The sequence below is a fragment of the Thermobia domestica genome, chromosome 14 (genome assembly GCF_964235325.1).
Source record: "Thermobia domestica chromosome 14, izTheDome1.hap1.1, whole genome shotgun sequence".
Classification (NCBI taxonomy): Eukaryota; Metazoa; Arthropoda; class Insecta; order Zygentoma; family Lepismatidae; genus Thermobia; species Thermobia domestica.
Genome location: NC_137467.1, coordinates 112,448,144 through 112,469,825, shown reverse-complemented (window position 1 = coordinate 112,469,825; position 21,682 = coordinate 112,448,144). Strand labels below are relative to the sequence as shown.

Genomic DNA, 21,682 nt, shown 5'->3' with positions numbered 1-21,682 from the left:
TTCATTATCTCTTTTCACTTACGAAAAACAGGCAAAAGAAAAATTGTGAGCTTTTGAAAAATATATAGTAATCTGTCCCCTTAACTGTTTTAAATTCATTTTCGAGAAGGAACCGTCTTACTAGTGTTAGGGAAATTCCCGTAATTGAACTCGCAAAGTATCGGAAGTGAACTTCAACAATAAAACCATTTATTTTACGCTGGAAAATATTTGCCATATAAGAAATTTTGAAACATTTATTTTATAATACATGAATTATATCTTTATTTTAAATTAATATATTTGGTATTCATACTGTATTTGGCGAACGTTACTGAGGCTCCTGGAATGATTCGATCTACATTTGTTCGTTTGTCTGCCTCTAGCACATACATATTACAGGGTACAACTTTTGTTTTTTTAAGTTTAAATTTTCAGGGTACAAGCACGAGATACATTAAATCTCCTGCATAATTTTTGGCGGCATACCAACGTAAAATTTCAAAATGGCGGCTTTTTTTTTTTTTTTAAATAGCGGGTATCGACGCTACAAAGCGAAATTTTCGGTCTTTTAAAAACAAATTTTCAGAGTAGAAGCACGAGACGCTGTAAATTAGCCGTACATGTATTTTGGCGGCGATCCAACGTAAAATTTCAAACTGGCGGCCATTTTTCAACTAGCGTGTATCCACACTACAGCGTGCAATTTTCGAATTTGTAAGTTAAAATTTTGAGGGTAGAAGCAAGTTACATTCTAAATTTGCTGTATAGATTTTCTCGGCGATCCAATACAAAATTTCATTTTTTCAAAACAGTGGTGAACAGAAAATTATTGCAGGTTGCGACAATGACAGTCTTGAAATATAAATATCATTTTAACACTTTTACCCCAAAGACATTGAAATATTTATTTCAGAAAAACCCAAAAATACTCGAAAAACCCATATGGTCCCAGGTGGGTTGGGTTTTTTCAAAAATACTCGGGTTTTTTCAAACCCTGATCCCAGTTGCCTTTCCGTTTCTGATCTTGGATATGACTCTTTCAATCTCATCTCGAAAAATATTAAACCGTTTATCATCCTCACATACTTCAGTTTCTACTTCATTAGCTAGGCCACACATTCTATCCGTACTCTCATACAAGTCCTCAACATATTTCCATCTTCCTAAGACGTCACTCCTTTCACTGAGCATCTTCCCATTATTTTATATACTATTGTCGTAACTCTTTGTTTCCTCCACAATTCGATAGATTTCACCTCTTCGTATGTTTCCTCATATTACCCAGCTTTTCCTAATTCTTCTGTCCTCACTTTTTTTTTTAACTCTTCCTTTGCTTTGTCTATGTTACGAAGGAACATATTGTTTAAATTCCTGTACCTTTTCTTTTTCTGCCCTCTTTTGTTTCAACGTATTTCCACGCCTTCTTTTCGCTTATTTTCTGCAACATCTGTAACCCGTGGTTTCTTTTCCGTTTTGTGTTTGCGGTAAACTACTACTCCTTTTGCAGCCTGCTGTATATAAAGTTTAATACGCACCCGTCGTCTGTTACTACCTGCACCTATCCTTTCCTCGTTGGAATACCTCCCTTCGAAGTTTTCTACGAAAAGGTTTCGTACTTTCTCATTCTTTTTAGCTTTTGAGTATTCGACTTCTTGTTATCTACTTTCTCTTGAGTACATTTTTCAGTCGAAAATCCACTTCGGCCAGCATGGGGTTATGATCAGATAAAGTGTAGACCCTTTGAAGGATCTTCACGATCTTCAAGACTGAATCATAACATAGTGTATGTGAGATCTCCGGCTTTCTATTGAGGACTTTCTTGAGTATCTTTTTTAGTTAACCTGATTGACCCAAGTGTTCCCATTTACTACTGAATTCTGTCTAGGGGGCCACGGTGGCTCAGTGGTAGAGCGTTCACCTCTGGTGCTTGAGGTCCCGGGTTCGATCCCAGCCCCCGCCAAGTGAACTTTGTGGTGGACAAACACCGTGTGCGTGGGTTTTCTCGGGGTTCTCCCGTTTCCTCCTACTTTCTTCGTTCCACCATTTCATTCATTATTCATCATCACCGTCTCATCATCATCCTCACCGCCTAACCGGCATAACCGTGGGACGTAAAACTCAAAGATTTCATTTCATTTCATTTGAATTCTGTCTACAGAAATTTACCAGTCCCTGTCTCCGTTCATTTCTTTCGCCTAAACCATATTTGCCTATGCTACTATCTTCCCATCCTTCTCCCATAGCTGCATTGAAATCTCCCACTACAATTACGCATATACCCCTCTTCTCCCTATCTATAATTCCTTATTTTTTATCATAGTTTTCCTCTGTGTCTTCAGTTGTATGCGGCGAGGTCGGTGCGTGTGTTTGTGTTACCACTGGGTCCTTCTTTTAAGCTTTAAATCTTAACATCACAACTGTTATCAACAAATTCTACTTTCATTACGTTCTCTTTTAAGCGCTTTCGAAGGATTATTCCCACATCATTATGATTGCCCTTACCTGAGCAAAACATTCTATGTCCTTTCTTCTTAACACCCCAAAACATTCTATGTCCTTCCTTCTTAACACCCATTATTTTTTTTTTTTTTTTTTATCTAACTTCACAAACTCCTACCAAGTCTTATTATGTTGTTTCGTTTCTTCTTTTAAGTTTTTTTTTTTTTTTAATTTCCCTCTCTGTAACATGGTACGTACGTTCCATGTCTCTGTTCTAAACCTTCTGCTTTCCTTTCTCTATCAAATCTTCTCCACACTGTTACTCTTTTGTCTAATAATCCTTTCCAAGATGTCCCTCTTCCAGAGATCCGAATAGGGGGACATTCTACCTCCGAAACTCTTTTTGACCTGCGAAAGACCATTGTACATATGTTTTTGTTTTCTTCTGTCAGCAAGCTAGGGAAAAATATAGTGGTGGTTTCCCGTTCCCTTCCACCCCGCAGTATTCCAGCCATTAAACTCATTCTGACCACACCTGGGACTTATGACCAACTCGTCATAGCAGTGACTATGATTTCGGTGAACTGGAGAACTGCTGCCTTCTCCCAGAACATTATTTGTCTAATTACTCCATTTAGACCAATTCGGTAGGGATGACCCTTCTGGTAGTGAACTATCGCTGACATAGCTCTAAATTTTACTCTAACACGCAATCCTCCCCACCCGGCACATAAGTGTCTTCGTAAATGTACTGTTTATCGCAGAGGTCAACGTAACAGATACCTGATATATGACAAGTCTTTTACATTTGTATTAGTATTTTCTTTTTATACAGCATAAATTGGTTAAAATACGATTACATATTCGGTATATATATATATATATATATATATATATATATATATATATATATATATATATATATATATATATATATATATATAGATAGATAGATAGATAGATAGATACATAGATAGATAGATAGATATAGTGTATGGATGGATGGATAGAAGCTAGTCAGCCATCCACCGGAAATCGTACCCGGGACCGTGTGAACAAAAGACATACGCGCTAACGACGAGACCAGCTGGGACGGCTTTTGTTTAATGGTAGTAACAGGCACACGGTTTAATATAACGTGTTTCAGAAGACACAGTGACGACATAAAATTAATCACGCACCGTTAATTTAGGGGTGAGTATTTTAGTGAAGAATTATTATGAACCAAGTCCGTAGCACGAAATTTCGTTGGGAGCAGCCATCATACTTCTACTACTACCACTACAAAGTTAATTTTCTTCAACATATTTTATCCTTCACAATAATTACTAGACGAAATATTCGGAATTTCATTTCTTCAGTTCGTGATGTTGTATTTATTTTCCAAGTTTCAATCATGTGTTAAAATAGGTTAAGATTTTACGTAAGTTCATCAGTATAACTGAAAATCAAACGGAAACGTATTATGTAAATATAAATATAAAATTAAATTTAATCCAAACTTTTGAAAAACTATTGTATTGTTAGAAATAACTGAGTTGACACATAGATATACGATATGAATTAATGGAATCTTCAAGCAGCGTTTCCAATGTTCAATCTCCATCAGTTAATTCAGCGGAATCAGGTGAAACCGATAACCCCGGCAATGACTTGGACTCCAGCACTGGCAGGCCTGCCAGAGGCCACTTTTCAGCCACTCCTAGATCTGCGAAGGTGTTACCTTGTCCCCATTGTGGAAAGTTTTATGTGAATGCAAGAGGATTAGCCATTCATATAGGTAAAAAGCATCCGATCATAAACGCAGAAGAGGACTGTCTTCATATCAGTAATAATAGCCTTTCTGAATGTAGAGCCACAAATGTAAGCATCACTAACTGCAATGGTAGCACAAAGGATTTAACTGGGTAAACTTGGGTAAACTTGGGTAAGGATTTACCTTGGGTAAACTGTTGATGTCATTAAGATCCTCTACACACATCCTAAGACGTGTCCCTCGTGGTGCTCGAACTGAGGTTGCCGATGCACTTTCCAAGTTATTACAACAAGTAGCTATTTCAAATGGAGAAAGAGAATGGATCAACCTGTTTATATTTCCATTTGTAGCACTAACTGCTCCCAAACAATCCGAGAATGTAAAGAACCTTACCTCATGGGTAAAACAAAGAGTTCGTGTTTGGGATAATACAGGTATTGACGCCTTAATCTTGCAATCGCCTAAGATCAAGAAATCTATGCCTAAACAGGATGTGTCAAATCTGAAAATTATAGAAAACAAACTAGCCGATGGTGATATCCGAGGTGCAGCTCGTTTACTAATGTCAGATGATACAATAGCAGCCCCTGACACTTCAGTGTTTGAGACGTTGTTGGAAAAACATCCAGCCCACCCTGGAACATTTACTTCACCGAATCTTCCAGATCAAAACAGGGTTCAAGGAGTTTCAATAAACGAAGTTAAAAATGCTATAAATTCTTTTCCATCGGGCAGCTCGGGAGGTCTAGATGGTCTTCGCCCTTCGATTCTCAAAGATCTTTTATCTTGCCAAATACTCGAATCGAAGGAAAAGCTATTAAAATCACTTTGTGATCTGTTCAATCTCATTATTTCGGGAAAAATACCCTTAGAAGTTCGACCTTTGTTTTTCGGAGCCAGACTTATCGCTCTTAAAAAGAAGTGTGGTGGAATCAGACCTATCGCCATAGGGAATATTTGGCGCAGAACATCAGCCAAAATTATATGCTTCAGAATACGAGAGCCTGTTAAGAACTTTTTGTCTCCCCATCAACTTGGAGTTTGTATTCCCAACGGAGTCGAAGCAGCCGTTCATGCAACCAGGATATATTTCTCCTCTACACACAGAAAAGGCTATCGTAAAGCTGGATTTTCGCAACGCTTTTAATGAACTTCGCCGGGACTCCATGCTTACTGAGGTATTGAAATATTTTCCCGCAATATACCCATATGTTCACCAGTGTTACGCTCAACCCAGTAACCTATTCTTAGGCCAAGACACTATTTCATCCCAGAGAGGAGTACAACAAGGTGATCCGTTGGGCCCAGCACTTTTTGCCATAACAATACATTCTTTAGTAAATTCGATTAATACTGAACTAAACATCTGGTATTTGGATGATGGGACTATTGCTGACACACCTGAGGCAGTCCTTTCAACGTTAACACATATAAATGAGAAAGCGTCAGATCTGGGCTTACATTTGAATTTCTCAAAATGCGAAGTTGGTTTTCTTGGATCAGATGAAGTCACATCCGAACAATTATTCAGAAGATTTGGAGAAGTTGCACCAGGAATACGTCTCCTAAGCAAACAGGATGCTTGTCTTCTGGGTTCTGCTCTCACAAAGGAAGCATTTGCAACTATGCTATCAACCAAAATATCCAAATTAGAATATTTTCTATCTCGTCTTGACTCGATTTCAGCACACGGAGCTTTTTTCCTTCTACGTGCTTCATTGTCAATCCCTCGTCTAAACTACTTTCTACGGTGCTTTCCATCTTGGAATGAGACTCCACTGCTGAAGAAATATGATCATATCCTCAAAATGGGTCTGGAGTCAATTTTGAACTGCTCCTTGAGTGACGAATCTTGGATGCAGTCATCCTTACCTGTTGGATTAGGAGGCCTTGGTATTCGACGAACCGTTGATATGGCGATTCCTACCTTTTTAGCGTCCTACCACGGATCCCTTCGTTTAATCGAGGCTCTCCTTCCTCAAGGCTACCACCTGGACCCAGATGGAATAGTTGAAGAAGGCTCTACCAAATGGATAAATATAACAGATACGGACCTTCCAGAAATCAGCAAAAGAGGTTCTCAGGCATCTTGGTACACACCAGTAGCAGTACATTTCCATAAACTTCTTTTACAATCCGTTGCTGCTCCAGAGGATAAAGCTAGACTTCTTGCTGCGTCATCTCCCCATGCTGGTGCATGGTTAAATGCGTTACCTTCTCCCCAATTAGGTCTTCACATGTCTAATGAAACCTTTCGAATCGCAGTAGCCCTAAGACTAGGTTCAGCTGTTTGTGAGCCACATCGCTGTCCAGCTTGCGGGGATCAAGTTACCCAACGCGGCCTGCATGGCCTCTCATGCATGAAGAGCATAGGCAGAAACACCAGACATTCATCTGTTAATGACGTCATTTTGCGAGCCCTCACGACGGCAGGAATTCCTTCGATTCGTGAACCGTCAGGCTGTTGTCGTTCCGATGGTAAACGACCTGATGGCATGACATTAATACCTTGGATGAGAGGCAAATCTCTAGTATGGGATTTTACATGTTCGGACACATTCGCCCATTCAAGCCTGCCGTTGACCGTTGTGAATGCTGGAGAAGTTGCTAGACGTAGAGAGGCAGAAAAGGAAAGGAAATACAATAATCTCCTTGATAAATTTATATTTGCTCCAATAGCTATCGAGACCAGTGGAGCTTGGGGTTCTAGAAGCCTTGATTTTATCAGAGAGGTAGGCAGACGCATATCTATCGTTTCTGGAGATGTTCGTTCAGCATCCTTCTTATTCCAACGTATATCCATTGCGGTCCAACGTGGCAACGTTTCGTCAGTTCTTGGTACGTTGCCACCTGGAAAGGAACTGGAGGAGGTGTTTCTTCTCTAGTGCAACAGAAACAAGCGAACAATAGAATAATAAAAATAATATATCAACTGTTAAGAAAAATTTTACATATGTATTATATTGTTATCCATTGTTTCTAAATACTACATACTATACACTATATCTCCGAAACTTATTTACATATTTTTACAATCATATATTGCTGTAAATTACTGTTTGATGCAAATGTATAAACAAACCATTGTTAATACATGTTAATTGTCAATGCAATTTTATAATTATACTGAGTTAAGTATTTATAAAAATTTAACCTATTATATGTAGATGAAATCTTTTTCGTATTGTATATGTATATCACATTTTGTTTGATTGTTATGTCTACTTCGCTGTAATATTATTTACTTTGCAGTAATTAGCCATGCTGCAGAGTAAAGTTGAAAGAAATTTCCATTGTGAGGGCAAACCACAAATAATTTAATATCTATATTGAAATAAAATATTTTTATATCAGTAATTGATTATTGGTTTAAGTTAAGTATATTCTTGTTTAATAATAATAATAATTCTTTTTTTTTTTTTTTTTTTTTTTTGAATACATAGTTGATCCTAATAATATCCTGGGCTTCACTCGCCGCGAGGCGAAATTGGCAGAGCGAATACGTGAGATGGAGGAGCAAAACCAGCTTCTACGAAGACAACTTAGTATATCACAAAGTCAGTTGATGTCCGTAATGGCAAATAACCGAAAAAATGGGACAGAATCTGATACATACAACAGTGTTGAGGAATTATCAGTTCGATGTGTAAACAAGGTTGGTTTGTTTTATTTTATGTAATTAACGGGTCAGGTTGGTGAGACAGAACTGTAAGCGCTAAATGTAAGCTCAGAGTACAACTAGATAAGATTGAAATCAGTTGGAATAGTATCTGGTGTATGAAGAAAGAATAAAATATTCTACTTCAGTTCGAAAGTTCCTTTTTTTCGGCTATATTTTGTTTTCATAAATGCTGCAAACATCCCGAGCCATTTTCAGACAACATGATGTATGTGTGATTCGACGCGTGACAAAGACAAGATGTTCTTCGCACTTTACCACGAGAGTTTTTCCTTTTTATTTTTCCCGATCTTTTTGTTGTTTTTATCCTCCGCGAACAAGTCTGTAGTGGAGAGTCGAAAATAAGAAAGTACAAAGTATTTTCAGGAATCACATTTACAAGTAAGTAAAATGATTCCCGGGCCAATTGTTCAGAAATTGAAGGAACACTACCTTGTTATACCCCGTCTTCTTTTCTTTTGCGATATAAGAAATATCATCGAAATAGTTTTTCTGTGTTATTAAGAATGTCTCAAGAGTTTTTATTTGTCACGTACTCCGTTTGAAATAGAAAAGGAAACACACAGCGACACAGGATCGTACCAAGTTTCACTTTTATTATGCCGCCCATCATTCTGCTGCTACAAATTGAAACTCTGTTTTTAACATTGTATATTGCCTTGACTTGGATGGAATAAAGTGATCACAGCTGTAACTTGCGTCAATTACCATTTTTAGAAACTCTTCAGTAGTCGATAATTGAATTGAACTGAATGAAAAAGGCGTTATTCAAGCGGGCGACGTTCAGCATATTGCTGCCCTACCACCTAACCCTTGTCAAGGAAGTACATTGAGTTATACAAAAAACATACAATCAATTGAGTCAAAAGATATGGTTATATACAACAAAAAATATAGACATACATTAAGATGATAAAAAAAAGAAAAGAAAAAGAATGGTACTTCCAAAAACACACTCACACGTACAAGTACTACAAGTGAAGAAAGAAAAAAAAAAGCATACAAATGCAAACATGAAAACAAACACAAACCGATCAATAACATTGAGACAAAAAAAGTTATGCTTGTGATTCACAATGCAGGGAGGAGGGTGATGAAATATTTCTACAATGCATGATTATTTAATAAAGAAGATTTACTAAGTGAAGTCTGATTTCATTTACGTGGTTCAAGTGATAGAATATAAATCATGGGTACCTGAACTTAAATTTTGTTGGCTGAATAAATAAATTTTTAACATTTTCTTGAAAGAATTAAATGTTTTAGCTTCTTTTACTACATTTGGTAGAGCATTCCATGACCTTGGTGCTAATACTGAAAATGCCGCAGTGGTTTGCTTGAGTCTATGGTGTGGAATATCAAATGTATTTCTTTTGCGTGTTAAGTGAGTGTGAATAGTTGACCTAGCAGTGAGTTTCTTGTATAAATACGCTGGACGTGTTGTTTTAAGACTTTTATAAATGAGAGGGCAATAATACAAATGTCGTCTTCTGGACATTGTCAGCATGCTGTTGCTGTTCAGAATAGGCAAAATATGATCGAATTTTCGTATGTTGTAACCGAAGCGGATGCATGAATTTTGTACCTTGTGGATCAGGATGGCAATGCATTTTGTTAGAAGCGGGCCATACACAACATCACAATAATCCAACAAAGACAGTATCAACGTTTGTGTCAGGAGTAGCTTGGTATCTTTGGACACACAGTCTCGTATTTTGTACAAGTTTCGTAGTATTCCTAGAGCTTTTGAACATTGAGTAGAGACGTGATTATTCATAGAAAGTTCATTAATTCGTACTCCAAGACTTTTACACAAGGTGAATAGCTAATGTTTGAGTCCATTATTTGTAATTCTAATTTGTCAGGAACAATTTTATTAAGTTGATTAGCGGAGCCTAGAACAGTATAAGTACATTTTAAGGGATTAATAACAATACCGTTATCAATACACCAGTTACTGATAACATTAAGATCTTGGTTAAGGAGTCGAGCAACTTGTGGTAAGTCCTGAGGCAAGGCTTTTATAAATAATTGAGTGTCGTCTGCGTAACAGTACATCTTTGAATGCTGTACAACAGATACAAGATCTGATGTGTACAAGGTAAACAAAACTGGCCCTAAAATTGAGCCTTGTGGAACATCTCTATCAAGAACAGCAGCTTCAGAAATTTTATAATGAGAGGAACTACGTAAAGTAACTTGCTGTTTTCTCTTATGCAGATAGGATTCGAGCCATTTTATGGTATTTACTGAAAAATTATAGTATTCCATTTTTGCTAAGAGAACACCATACTGTACAAGGTCAAATGCCTTTGAGAGGTCTAATAAGACTAGTATGACCACATATTTGTCATTTAGTGCACGAAGCACATTGTCTTTAATATCTAACAAAGCAGTAGAAGTGCTGTAAAATTTACAAAACCCAGATTGTTCGCAAGGAAGTATGCCAGAGCTATCAATATATGAAATCATTTGCTGAAGCACTAACTTTTCAATTACCTTTGAAAGAACTGGCAATATACTTATTGGTCTAAGGTGTTTCCAGGGATGAGGGAATTCACCTTTCGATAAAAAGTAGTTCACAATATTAGTTAAGGGAGATGTGATCAGGGAGATAAGAGGAAAGGTAAAGCTATTTTAAGCATATGTGGGGTTATTTCATCAAAGCCCGCTGCATTGGATTTAATGTTAACAATTGCTCTTCTAACTTTATGTTCATGAACAGATCTTAACATGAAAGGAGTTCCACAAGCAGTGTGTTTCAGTGAACTGTACCTATTTATTTGTTTATCAAATGTATCGTCACTTGTTACTGAGATTTCGGAAACTTAGCAAAATGACAATTTTTGATATCAGGACAATTTAGTTCTTCAGGGAGGTTCAACGATGAACTTTTTCCACCTATTCCCAAATTATGTAACGTCCGCCAAGTATCTTTATTGTTTTTAGCGTTATGTATACGAAAGTAAAAATATGCAATCTTTTTTTGTCGAATAACTGCCGTAGTAAAATTACGAAGCTCTTTGTACTCATCCCAGTGTTGCTGCAACTTCGTGCGTTTGAACATGCGGAGCGCACGATCGCGTATTTTCATTAGCAGCTTCGTATTACTAGACACATAAAGCAATTTGTTATTCGAAACTTTAGCTGTTTTCATTGACGCGTGCTGATCAAATAGATGTTTTAAAGAAGTCTGCAGAATTCATTGAGAAGGCGCTTACCGTTTTGTTCTTTCGACCTGTTAAGTTAGGTTGAAGTTTACTATAAAAGCTTTGTGTATGAATAATTATAACAACATCAGTCAAAACCCGAATTATGCTTCGAGTTAATTTTTTTGAAGTTTAGTTTTATGAACAGGAAATGCATTTATGCTTATAATAAATTGAATAAAAGTGGTATCTACTAGAAATACAAGATTGATGAGAATCATGCACGTAAAACCTTGAATTTTACATTTAAAATCTCTTTCAAAACCAAGTGGAAAAGACCAGTAAGTCGAACCACTAATTTCATTCATCATGTTTATATTCCATTATAGCGCATTACTTTATCTTGCAGGAGCCAGAAGTTCCTAAATGTGAGGTAATACATGTTGCAATAGTGTGCGCAGGTTATAACTCAAGTCGTTCTGTAGCCACATTAATTAAATCAATATTGTTTTATAGAAAGAATCCTCTCCATTTTCACCTTATTTCGGATTCAATAGCACAGGTCATTCTTCAGACATTATTTTCTACGTGGAGCGTTCCCCAAGGTAAGTGCTAGTGTAAAAAGAGAAAGTGATCAGGGTTACAAGTTGTGGTTAAGATGTCAGATATCCTTTTACTGAAAGAACATTAATAAATGTGTGCTAGTTAAAATTTCTGTAAAGTAGCCATTATTACTATAATCTGTTTCACATAACCTGATAGGAAAAAGAAGATGTTTTTACTCCCACCACGCTCCAGTACAGGTGAATGTTGGTGTTACGTCTTCCACAATCAGTTTTCGCACACAGAGGTATAGAATGTATCTAGATACGTCTAAATAATAAATTACAACTTTCATAATAACACTATGTATTTTAAAACAATTACATTTAGTGATGTAACACATGTGTTATTATAATGGAAATTTTATTAAACAGTTGTGTTGTTTATTTTCCTTCTTTCTGCATGTCGGAGTTGTGACATAATGTTGGAATGGCAAGGGATGGCAGGGTTGGTAGTTGAATGGATATTTAGTTATTGATACAATAATTTCATAATAATATAAAATCGAAAACCAAGTACAATATATATGGGTAAATTATCAAAGCGTTAAGATGGTAACAATAGAAACATAATATGTCTTTACATTAAAAAGAACAAGAAGGAAAAGAACTATATATATATATATATATATATATATACTGATAATAGTGTTCCAATAATAATGTTTGTTTGCTGAGTCTTTCTTATAGGAAAGGGAAAAAATGACTTTTTGTTGTCCTAGAAAGATTATCGGCCTCTATTAATAGGAATAATCATTTGCAGTAATTAACTTGCAAGAGAGAGACGGTTATGGCGTGCAGGATAATCTAATGTTGTAACAAGAAAAACGAAATAAAATCTGTAAGTTTTACGTCCCACAGTATGCCGAGTAGGCTAAAGGAGACGGTGATGATGGGACATGAATGAAATGGTGGAATGAAGAATGTAGAAGGAAACGGCAGAACCCCGAGAAAACCCATGCACGCGGCGTTGGCACACTAAAGCTCACTTGGCGCGAGCTGGGATTTAACCAAGGACCCCATGCACCAAAGGTGAATGCTCTACCACTGAGTCACCGTGGCCCACTGTTGTAACAAAAGTTCATTATTGTATAAGAAAGGAAGAGTAATTATAAACACGAGTTCGTTCAGTTATACAAAAATAACGAACTTTGACTTAAAGAGCTTAAAGGCTCATCGTAGCAGAAACAAACTTTTCCATTAGATTTTAACCTGCGAAAAGTCAATGTACCATGTTTGTTATCAACCGTCCTTCAAAGATCCTGCTTTATATTGTCCGCAAGCCTTCTCTCTCGCCCATCTAATGGTCTCTTTCTCCTAAGCTTTTTGATTGGACTTTGTGACTTAGTGCGTATTTCCCATACAAGCAACGTGTTATGCTTATCTTATACGTATTAATCTTACTATTTCTGTAATGCTCGGTGACCTGTAGTTGTTGTGAAATAAAAGCTTGTATAGAGTTCTAATTCATCTGAATGTTTGCCTCTTTCGGTCCAAATATTTTTATCAACATTTTTTTTCGAAACGCCGCAGTTCTGTTCTTGTATTCGTGTTAGGGAACAACTTCCACATTGTGGCCGCGGTGGCTCATGGGCTCTCGCGCCATGTGAACTTCTTGATGGAAAAACTTCGTGTGCGTCGGTTTCCTCGGGGTTCTCCCGTTCCGCTTCCTTCATTCCACCATTTCATTCATTTCTCATCATCACCGTCTCCTTTAGCCTAGCCGGTATAACCACGAGACGTAAAACAAGTATTTCATTTCATTTCAACTTACACATTCATACAAAATTGGGGGATTGAGTTCTTATTGATTTTAATGTTTTCGATATTTGTTAAGACAATAAAATGTTTTATATTGGGATAAACTTTAGTACATAAATAATATGCAATACTTTTCTTCAAGACAAAAATTAAAAACTGTAATTGTTTGTTACTCGGGGTTGATAGCTAAAATTAACAGTAGTGCTTTCTCAACATCAGGTGCGAGCGAATAGACGTACGAATTTAGAGTTTACACGAGCATGTTTATTAGAAAAGCTTCCCTCCCTGTGAAGACCAACGACTTGCTTTCCCCTTCTGTAGTAGTAAGTAGTGGGAGGTAGGGGAGTTTCCTATCAGGTTGCCTGGAACAGATTTTAAATTTTTGTATGTGTGATATTATCCTTAATCATAATTTTCTATGCCTTCACTTCAGTTTCCTATTATCCAAATTTTTACGAGTTATTCAACCATACGAGAAAGAAACTGGCGAACTACAAGTTTCAAAGATATTTTAGTATTTTTACTTCCATGCTTTTCATGAATTAGTCTAATACTAAGAGAATACCATTATTCGCTATTTTATTGTTATTACTGAATGAATGTGTTTCTTGAGTGTACTACCTTTTGTGTTTCTTCAAAAAAGAAATTTTCATGAAACATTCCTCATCTTGACATGGAACATGTATACCTTCCCCTGATAATCCAGTGATGTCTTCCTACTGTTTAAGTTGGAACTGTGTTTATTGTGAATTGGTCAGATACAAATATCGTATTCTTGAATGCAATACCATTTGTAACATGGGTTGTGGGGAAGCTTATTTCAGTGGAGAATAATATAGCAGTAGTCATTTTTAGCAAAGAAAAACAAACAAAACCCAAACTTCGTGGTGTAAGAGCTCATGAAGGGCTGTGCCATGTTTTTGAACATATTGAAGTAAATGATGCGTCGTCAGTGTGCTAGGTCTCAACTACGGTGATCAAACACTCCTCTTTCCAATAATTCCAGTTTACGCCTTGTCTCAGAGAAACTTAAAAGATGCATGAAGTCTGAATTTTGTTCAAACTGCATGTGCATAAAACCTGAAGCTATGATTTTCATTTGTGTGTAATTGTATAAAACTCACGAAATATGTTAAACTGACGGAAGACATTGCTTCAAGGGATTTACCGTTCAGTACATCAAATGTTATTAAATAAGTAGGAATTTTTTAACAGGTGTGTGTTTCCCAGTGATTATACTGACTTATTACGTCGGAAATGAATGATTAGTTTTACGTGTTGTAGAAAATTAAATGTGAGTTATTTACTTATATCCTATATTTATTGTCAAACTTGTTTTAATTTAAGCATGCGGAAATTTGGCAAAATTGTATGCAACTGTTTCCAATAATATTATGATCAAAATGTCGTTCAGTACTTGGGCCAATATTTTATATACTGTTCTTCAAACATTTACTTTTATTTATTATTTTGTTTCTTTATTAAGGATGTACGAGTAATTGGCGTTATAGAACCTTAGCTAACGTTACGATTCATGTTAATAATCTCCACCTGAATCGAATGTAAGATCATGCATCCCAATAGAACTTACATTCCCAGTCTGCCACACAGAGCTCAAATTGAGGATCAAACTCTTCAAATTTAAATTAAAAGAAAACTGCAGTTATCATCTGTATAATGTTCCTCACAAGATAAATGCGTAGCGAAATGAATAGATAATATCAAATACGATTTGCCACTCCTATTCTAAAGATATTACATAAATAGAACCAATAGAATTCAATCACAAATTGCGTAGCTTTTTGTAATTTTCGAAACTTCAAAAACATATATATAATGATGAATAGTTGTAAATAGATACGTGTAACATTAGCAAATTGCGTAAAGGATCCTAGGAATCTGGTTTCCGGTTGATTGAATTTTGCACGAATATTTTGATTTTTAATATAATTTTAAATTCAGGTTCCTTTTTTATCATAATTATCTTGAAGTTTTGTTTTGTCTTTCAAAATTTTCCCCCAGAATTTAAACCATCTAATCCAAATAACGCCATGCGGAAATGAGTCTGAATTACATATATTTCAGTAGTGAATACCTATATCCTGCTATCGTGTCTTAACAGTTGCCTCATACCCGTAACCTCTACCCAACACCCAAGACATACCCAATGTATTACAGTCATCTTGAAGTTCGAAGTTAACACAACCCTCACATGAACAAATTCTGTTTTATTCCGTGAATTTGATCTCCACAATTTAATTTCATTTCCCTAACTACAACAAAATCGATTAAATCACTGTCTGTAACCAAATATTCTGAATTTCTTTATCGTATCATTTGTGTTTCTAAAGTTCGTTGCACGCGAGCTACATGTTTTAAGAACTCCCTTGTAACTATATGGTAAGCATACGCGCCGAAGGCGTGGTGAGAGCTCATTTGACACGGGTCTCACGCTACGATGTAGGTGCTAAAGGAAACACGAAACTCCAAATTAACAAACAATGTATACTCAAGCTAGGAAGCATAATTTATACTAGCCGTGTTACGATTTTTACTCACTGCAAGGTTATTATTAAATGTGTTTTCTTTCAGCTGATGTTAGTTTCTATCTTGCTGACAATGTGGTTCCTGATGTGTCATGGATACCAAATAAACATTATTCTGGTGTCTATGGACTTATGAAACTAACTTTGCCAAAAGTTCTTCCGGATACGTTACAGAAAGTTATTGTTTTAGACACTGATGTAACTTTCGCAACAGATATAGCTGAATTGTGGAAAATTTTCAAAAAATTAAGTCATAAACAGGTATGTGTGAAAATGTTATTTTTTATGTAATATGCATATTTTACTGAATATGTAATTTCAGGGTGTCTATCGGTCACGAAAGTCATGAAAAAGTTACGGGATCAGAAAACGGTCATGAAAGTCAAGAAAAAGTCACGAAATTTAGCTTTTGGGTCACGATCTTTTTTTATCTGTACACACAGAAATACTGACTGAAAAACTTTTGTTACATAAAACGTCAAAATTCATACCAAAAATGTCTATGGTCGGCTTTAGACGCTAGCAAATCGAAAGCAAAGCACACTTCTATCGCGTGCATAGAAATTCAGCACCCAAATTCGCTCTTGAGAGTGTTACGAAATTTTATGGTTTGGTAAAGAAAAGGTCACGAAAAAGTCACGAAATTTCATATTGGAATTTTAGTATAAACACCCTGAATTTTCATATTTTACTGAAAGAAATATATAAGTCCTACATGTAGGGAAGATGAAATTTCCGAACTATTTTAAAAGATGCAGTTTTACAGCAAGAAGACGGAAAACCGCTATAGAAATTTGATATACTTGGAAAATATATTGTTTAAACACATCTTTTAATTTTACTTAGGAAATATGGAAGTTCATAGTTAATTATGAAAATTTGGGATTTGACTCTTAAAATCCATTAATGCAGTGAAGAGAGTTTATTTACTAAATAAAGTTTTGTAAGTTCTGAAAGTAAAACCTCTTATTTTGTTTCTTTGTTGTGACAATCCTACCCATCCTTCAATATTAATGGAAAGACAGACTAAACCAGTCAAAGTGAATAATTCTCCGTGATGTAATGAGCCTGGTGACCGAAATTTTTAATAGAGCAGAGTGCTATTTTCTTCATTAATATTTACAAGGTTTATGCCCTGATTGAATGTTTTGTAAATGAAATAAAATATGATTTCTAGTTTTACGTTTCACGATTATTCTCTGTAGGTTTAAGAAGTTAAAGACGAAAGATGGTTAATGAAAGCGATGTTACGAAATAATTTGTGGGATACGAATGTGGGAAGACACGAGAGAACCCCGACAAAATCCAAACTCGTCGAATACGATTGTAGAATGATAATACGGGAGAAACGTGAGAACTGCGAGAAAGCCCCCGGACACGATGTTGTCCACTACGAAGTTAATCGTAAAATCTCGATATTTAGATACGAATTAGATGTGCAAAAAATGTTGGAATGCTTGTGATTAGATATAATGTATTGCACTGTGAAGATGAGTGAACTTTCAAGTGAGTACGAGTCAGTACGAGTGAAGAACGTGAAGTCAAGATGAAATATGAACCAGATGAAAGATAAGAATAACGAACAAAAATGTTGTTGATTCAATACTCCACATATACGAGGTGTGGCAATTAAATAACGAGACTGGTGTCATAAATGTGATGTATTGCAAAGAAAGTTACAATTGACTGTTATCCCCTTCAATATACTCCCTTCCCCTATCTATACACCGCTGCATACGTGCCTTCCATTATTCAAAACAATGCTGTAGATCATCAGATGTCACCCTGTTCAATAACTCTGCCGTTTTTCGTTTCACCTCTTCCACAGACTGAAAACATGTTCCCTTCAATGCACTTTTCACTTTTGGGAATAGATAAAAGTCACAGGGAGCCAGGTCTGGGGAATACGGAAGATGGTCGAGCACAGAAATGCATTTGGCTGCTAGTAACTGCTTCACATAAAGGGCATTATGGGCAGGCGCATTGTCTTGGTGGAGGATCCATGCATTCTTCCACAAATCCGGTCTCTTCTTGCTTATTCTTTCCCTAAGCTTGATTAGGATTTTTTTGTAGTAGGTCTGATTCACCGTTTGACCCTGAGGCACCCATTCAGTCATGATGATACCCCTGATATCGAAAAAAAAACGATTAGCATTGCCTTCACTTTCGACTTGCTCATTCGTGTTTTTTTTATTCGTGGCGATATGAGAGTCTTCCAGTGCATGGATTGACGTTTAGTCTCGGGGTCATACTGGAAAATCCACGTTTCATCACGTGTGATGACACGCGTTAGCAAGTTTGGTTCTGCTTTGAGTCGTTCCATGACATCACAGCAAATGGTCTTTCGAATGTGTTTTTGTTTCTGAGAGAGGTTTTTCGGGACAATTTTTGCACAAACGTTTGTCATGTTTAAATTGTCATGCAAAATTTGTCTTACTGTCTCTTTGTTAGTGTTCGTCATGTGTGCGATCATCCGAATGCTCAGACGTCTGTCTTTCCGCACAAGTTCATTAATTTTTTGAACATTTTCGTCCGTTCTTGAACTCAAAGGGCGGCCGGGTGTTCATCATCTTCAACCTCCTCCCTACTTTTTGAAAATTGTTTGTGCCGCTCGAAAACTTGCGCACGTGACATAGCATTATCACGATACACCTCTTTTAACATTGCACAACATTTCGTCGGTGTTTCTTTAATTTCACCAGAAATTTGATGTTAATGCGCTGCTTAGCTTTAGGTGTTCAACATGATTCCGGCACTACTACGGAACACTGTCCTCTTCATGCAAGCCTGCAAAGAAAAGAAAAGCTTTCAGAATCATGAAACAAACAGTGGCTGCTCATGAAGGTTCAGGATCATCAACAACACATCATTAGCTACCTCCTCCCACGATCCTGCGCGACGGGAGGTGAGCAGTCTCGTTATTTAATTGCCACACCTCGTATATAATATTTTTAGGTTCTAATTGTGTACACCGTAATGTAACAAATTAATGTAGATGTAAGTATAATTTTGTATTACATACTATTTGTCATTATTTTCTTTACAGGCCATTGCATTGGTTGAAAACCAGAGCGATTGGTATTTAGGTAAACTGTGGAAGAAACATAGACCTTGGCCTGCTCTTGGAAGAGGGTATGAATAAATGCATGCCTTTTGCTGTTCCATCAAGTGTGAAGCATATGCAAATAACTGTTCTTAGAGCATGTCTGCACAGGTGAACGGCCAAGCTGTTGCTTCAAATATAATGCATGGTAGTTGTTCTAAGATGCTTAAGCTTAACTAACAACTTGAAATTCTAAACAATATGTTCATAGTTTGATGTTAATGCGACTAATAGAAGCGGAAAATGATAGAGTAAGAAGTCAGATGGACCTTGGAAATAATTCAGTTGAAAATGAATCAATAAATGAGTCTTCTGTTATGAAATCAGAGTATAAAACTTCTCAATTTCTATATAAAATGATACTTAATTGCTTATTTACTATCTACTAGGCATAGTCCAGACTAATACAGGCAGGCAAAGAAAAATCTTATCTTCCTAGTTTCAGGTGTTCTTGAATTTAACAGCTGCTAAAATTCAGGACATAGTAAGACATCCTTATTTTTTTGTCTTGTCCAACAAAGTTCCTGGCCTGAGATAGAGACCACGAAAGATGGCGTGTTTTGCGTTATTTCTCACATGCGAATTTTGGCAAAATATTAAAATTTTCTGTCTCTAGAACGCTTGAAGGTATTGTTTTTACTTGCCGTTTTATTTGAAAGATAATAATTTATTGATTCAAATTATATCCTTTGTTTGGTAAGTTTGGAAATACATGTCCAAGTTCTTGTTATGTAACCTTCTGATTTTATATATATATAATGTATAATGCTAAATAAAAAAGAATAATGTAACTGTTGATCAGCAACTTGCAGTACTACATGCCCTGAATAGAAGAACTTCCAATTTTTGAAGTGAACAAAATTTATAAACAATTGAAAATTTTGTCATACATTAAACCAGTTTCTAGTACCAGATTCTCACATATTGATCTCATAAAATCAAAATCTATTGACGTGGCATTTCAATTCTACATGCTTTCAAATATAGCTACCAAAGCTTCCAAAATATATGTGCAGATTCCAAAACATATGCCATTCCAAAACATACCACTATGTGCACTCTATTCGGAACTGAAATTGGCAATTCAGTGAACTAAAAATGTGTTCAACTGCATCAGTATCTTTCTTTGATATTGAGTGATGCACTCCTGTTAAATCAGTACGAACTAGGGTACCCACAATCTTGAAAAAATCGCAGATTAGAAGTGTGCACTGGTGGTGGTGTTGCTGTCTTGGAGGTGGAAATCTATTCAGCAACCGGCCTATGTAGTAGCATAAACTTCACGATGATTTCATTTAACTCACAACTGATTATTTCTGCAAACCACCAGTCACCGTCATACAGAAGGTCGTTTCATGTTCATGGTAATGATTTCGAACACCAGGAAGCAGCATTCTCGGCGGGGACTCATGTGGTTCGAATTCCATGTTAATCAGTAGGTTCCGTCTCATATAGCCTCAAAATCAACTCAACTCAGCCAGGAAGCAGCACGTGTTCACAGCAGAGAGCAACCAGAGCTGGTAGTGCGAAGATATTATGTGTTGACTTGCAAAGACGATGGATCGTATGTGTGTGAGTAGTTACATTACACTGAAAATTCCAGTCTTCTGGGATGGGCATATCTGTGCCCTTACCGACATTAGTTATAGTTATAGTCAGATAATTAAACAGTGGAAGACGAAAGCCTTCCATATGTCAAAGAAGAGTATCAACACTGTTGAATTGCTTAAAAACGTGCACCGAACCTATTGCTGGAACCAGTCAAAGTGGACCTCGAATATATCGGAAACCTAAGCGTTTCCCCGCTGTTGTGCAGAACGAGAGCTCCGTAATGGACGTGAAAACTTGGTAACATAAAGAGCGATTGCACAGGCAGTACAATGTTCCTCGCAACTGTAAATCACATCATAGACCAAAGTTTACAATTGGTGCGGAAGCACAAGGTTCAAGTTCATAAGCTGAAATAGTGCTTTTTTAAAGTACTATATGCGCTGGAACGAGTCATAAGTTCTGTCTGTGAACCAAACTAATGTTTTCCATATCTAAAATCTTCGGACTGACATCAATAACATTTGCTTATGGTGAAAGCAACTGCTACTTCTTACAATAACAAAAATAGTATGTCAGTTATGATTTGAACGCGATATTTGTGTCTCATATTCACCTTCTCTCATTAAAGCAGCAGCTGATATAGAGGGAGGGGAGAGAAGAGGACATACAGAGGCAAAACTCCTGACTGTGAAAAGAAGCGGACATAGAGGCATGAGGGCTGATGAACTCTAACCTGGTCGTTGACCATAACAACAATGTGGTGAGGAAAGAAATGTGTAGTTGTGTATCATGGCGTATGTCCTTGTTCATATACAGTAGAAATAATGGTTCTATGTGTATGTCGTTGCAAGGATGACCGTTGGAAGATGGTATTCTGCATTTATAGCCTGTCTCTTCCCGTTCTAGTAAATCCTATGCTTTTGCTACAAAGGTGTCTGAATCTATTCGTACAAATAGACGCCTGAATATTCGATCTATAGCGGAGCAATTCAACGCGAGTTATGGTATTACTTGGAAGATATTGAAACTTTTGTTGTATCAGAAGTATGCGCGCAGTGAATTCCTAGAGTGTTGATGTAGGAACAGAAGCTGGAACTTTGAACATTTGTCGTGC

General features: G+C 36.6%; 1 protein-coding gene across 4 annotated transcripts in view; it reads left to right on the top strand.

Moving 5' to 3' along the window:
• LOC145670289 (xylosyl- and glucuronyltransferase LARGE1-like) overlaps positions 1 to 21,682 on the top strand; it is a 290,539-nt gene that overhangs the window by 75,386 nt on the left and 193,471 nt on the right. For all 4 annotated transcript variants that reach the window (XM_081738744.1, XM_081738742.1, XM_081738740.1 and 1 more), the window contains 4 exons: positions 7,621 to 7,832; positions 11,415 to 11,610; positions 15,961 to 16,175; positions 18,961 to 19,046. In XM_081738744.1, the coding sequence (XP_081594870.1) occupies positions 7,686 to 7,832; positions 11,415 to 11,610; positions 15,961 to 16,175; positions 18,961 to 19,046 (644 nt within the window). In that variant the 5' untranslated portion in view covers positions 7,621 to 7,685. The remainder of the gene's footprint in view (positions 1 to 7,620; positions 7,833 to 11,414; positions 11,611 to 15,960; positions 16,176 to 18,960; positions 19,047 to 21,682) is intronic.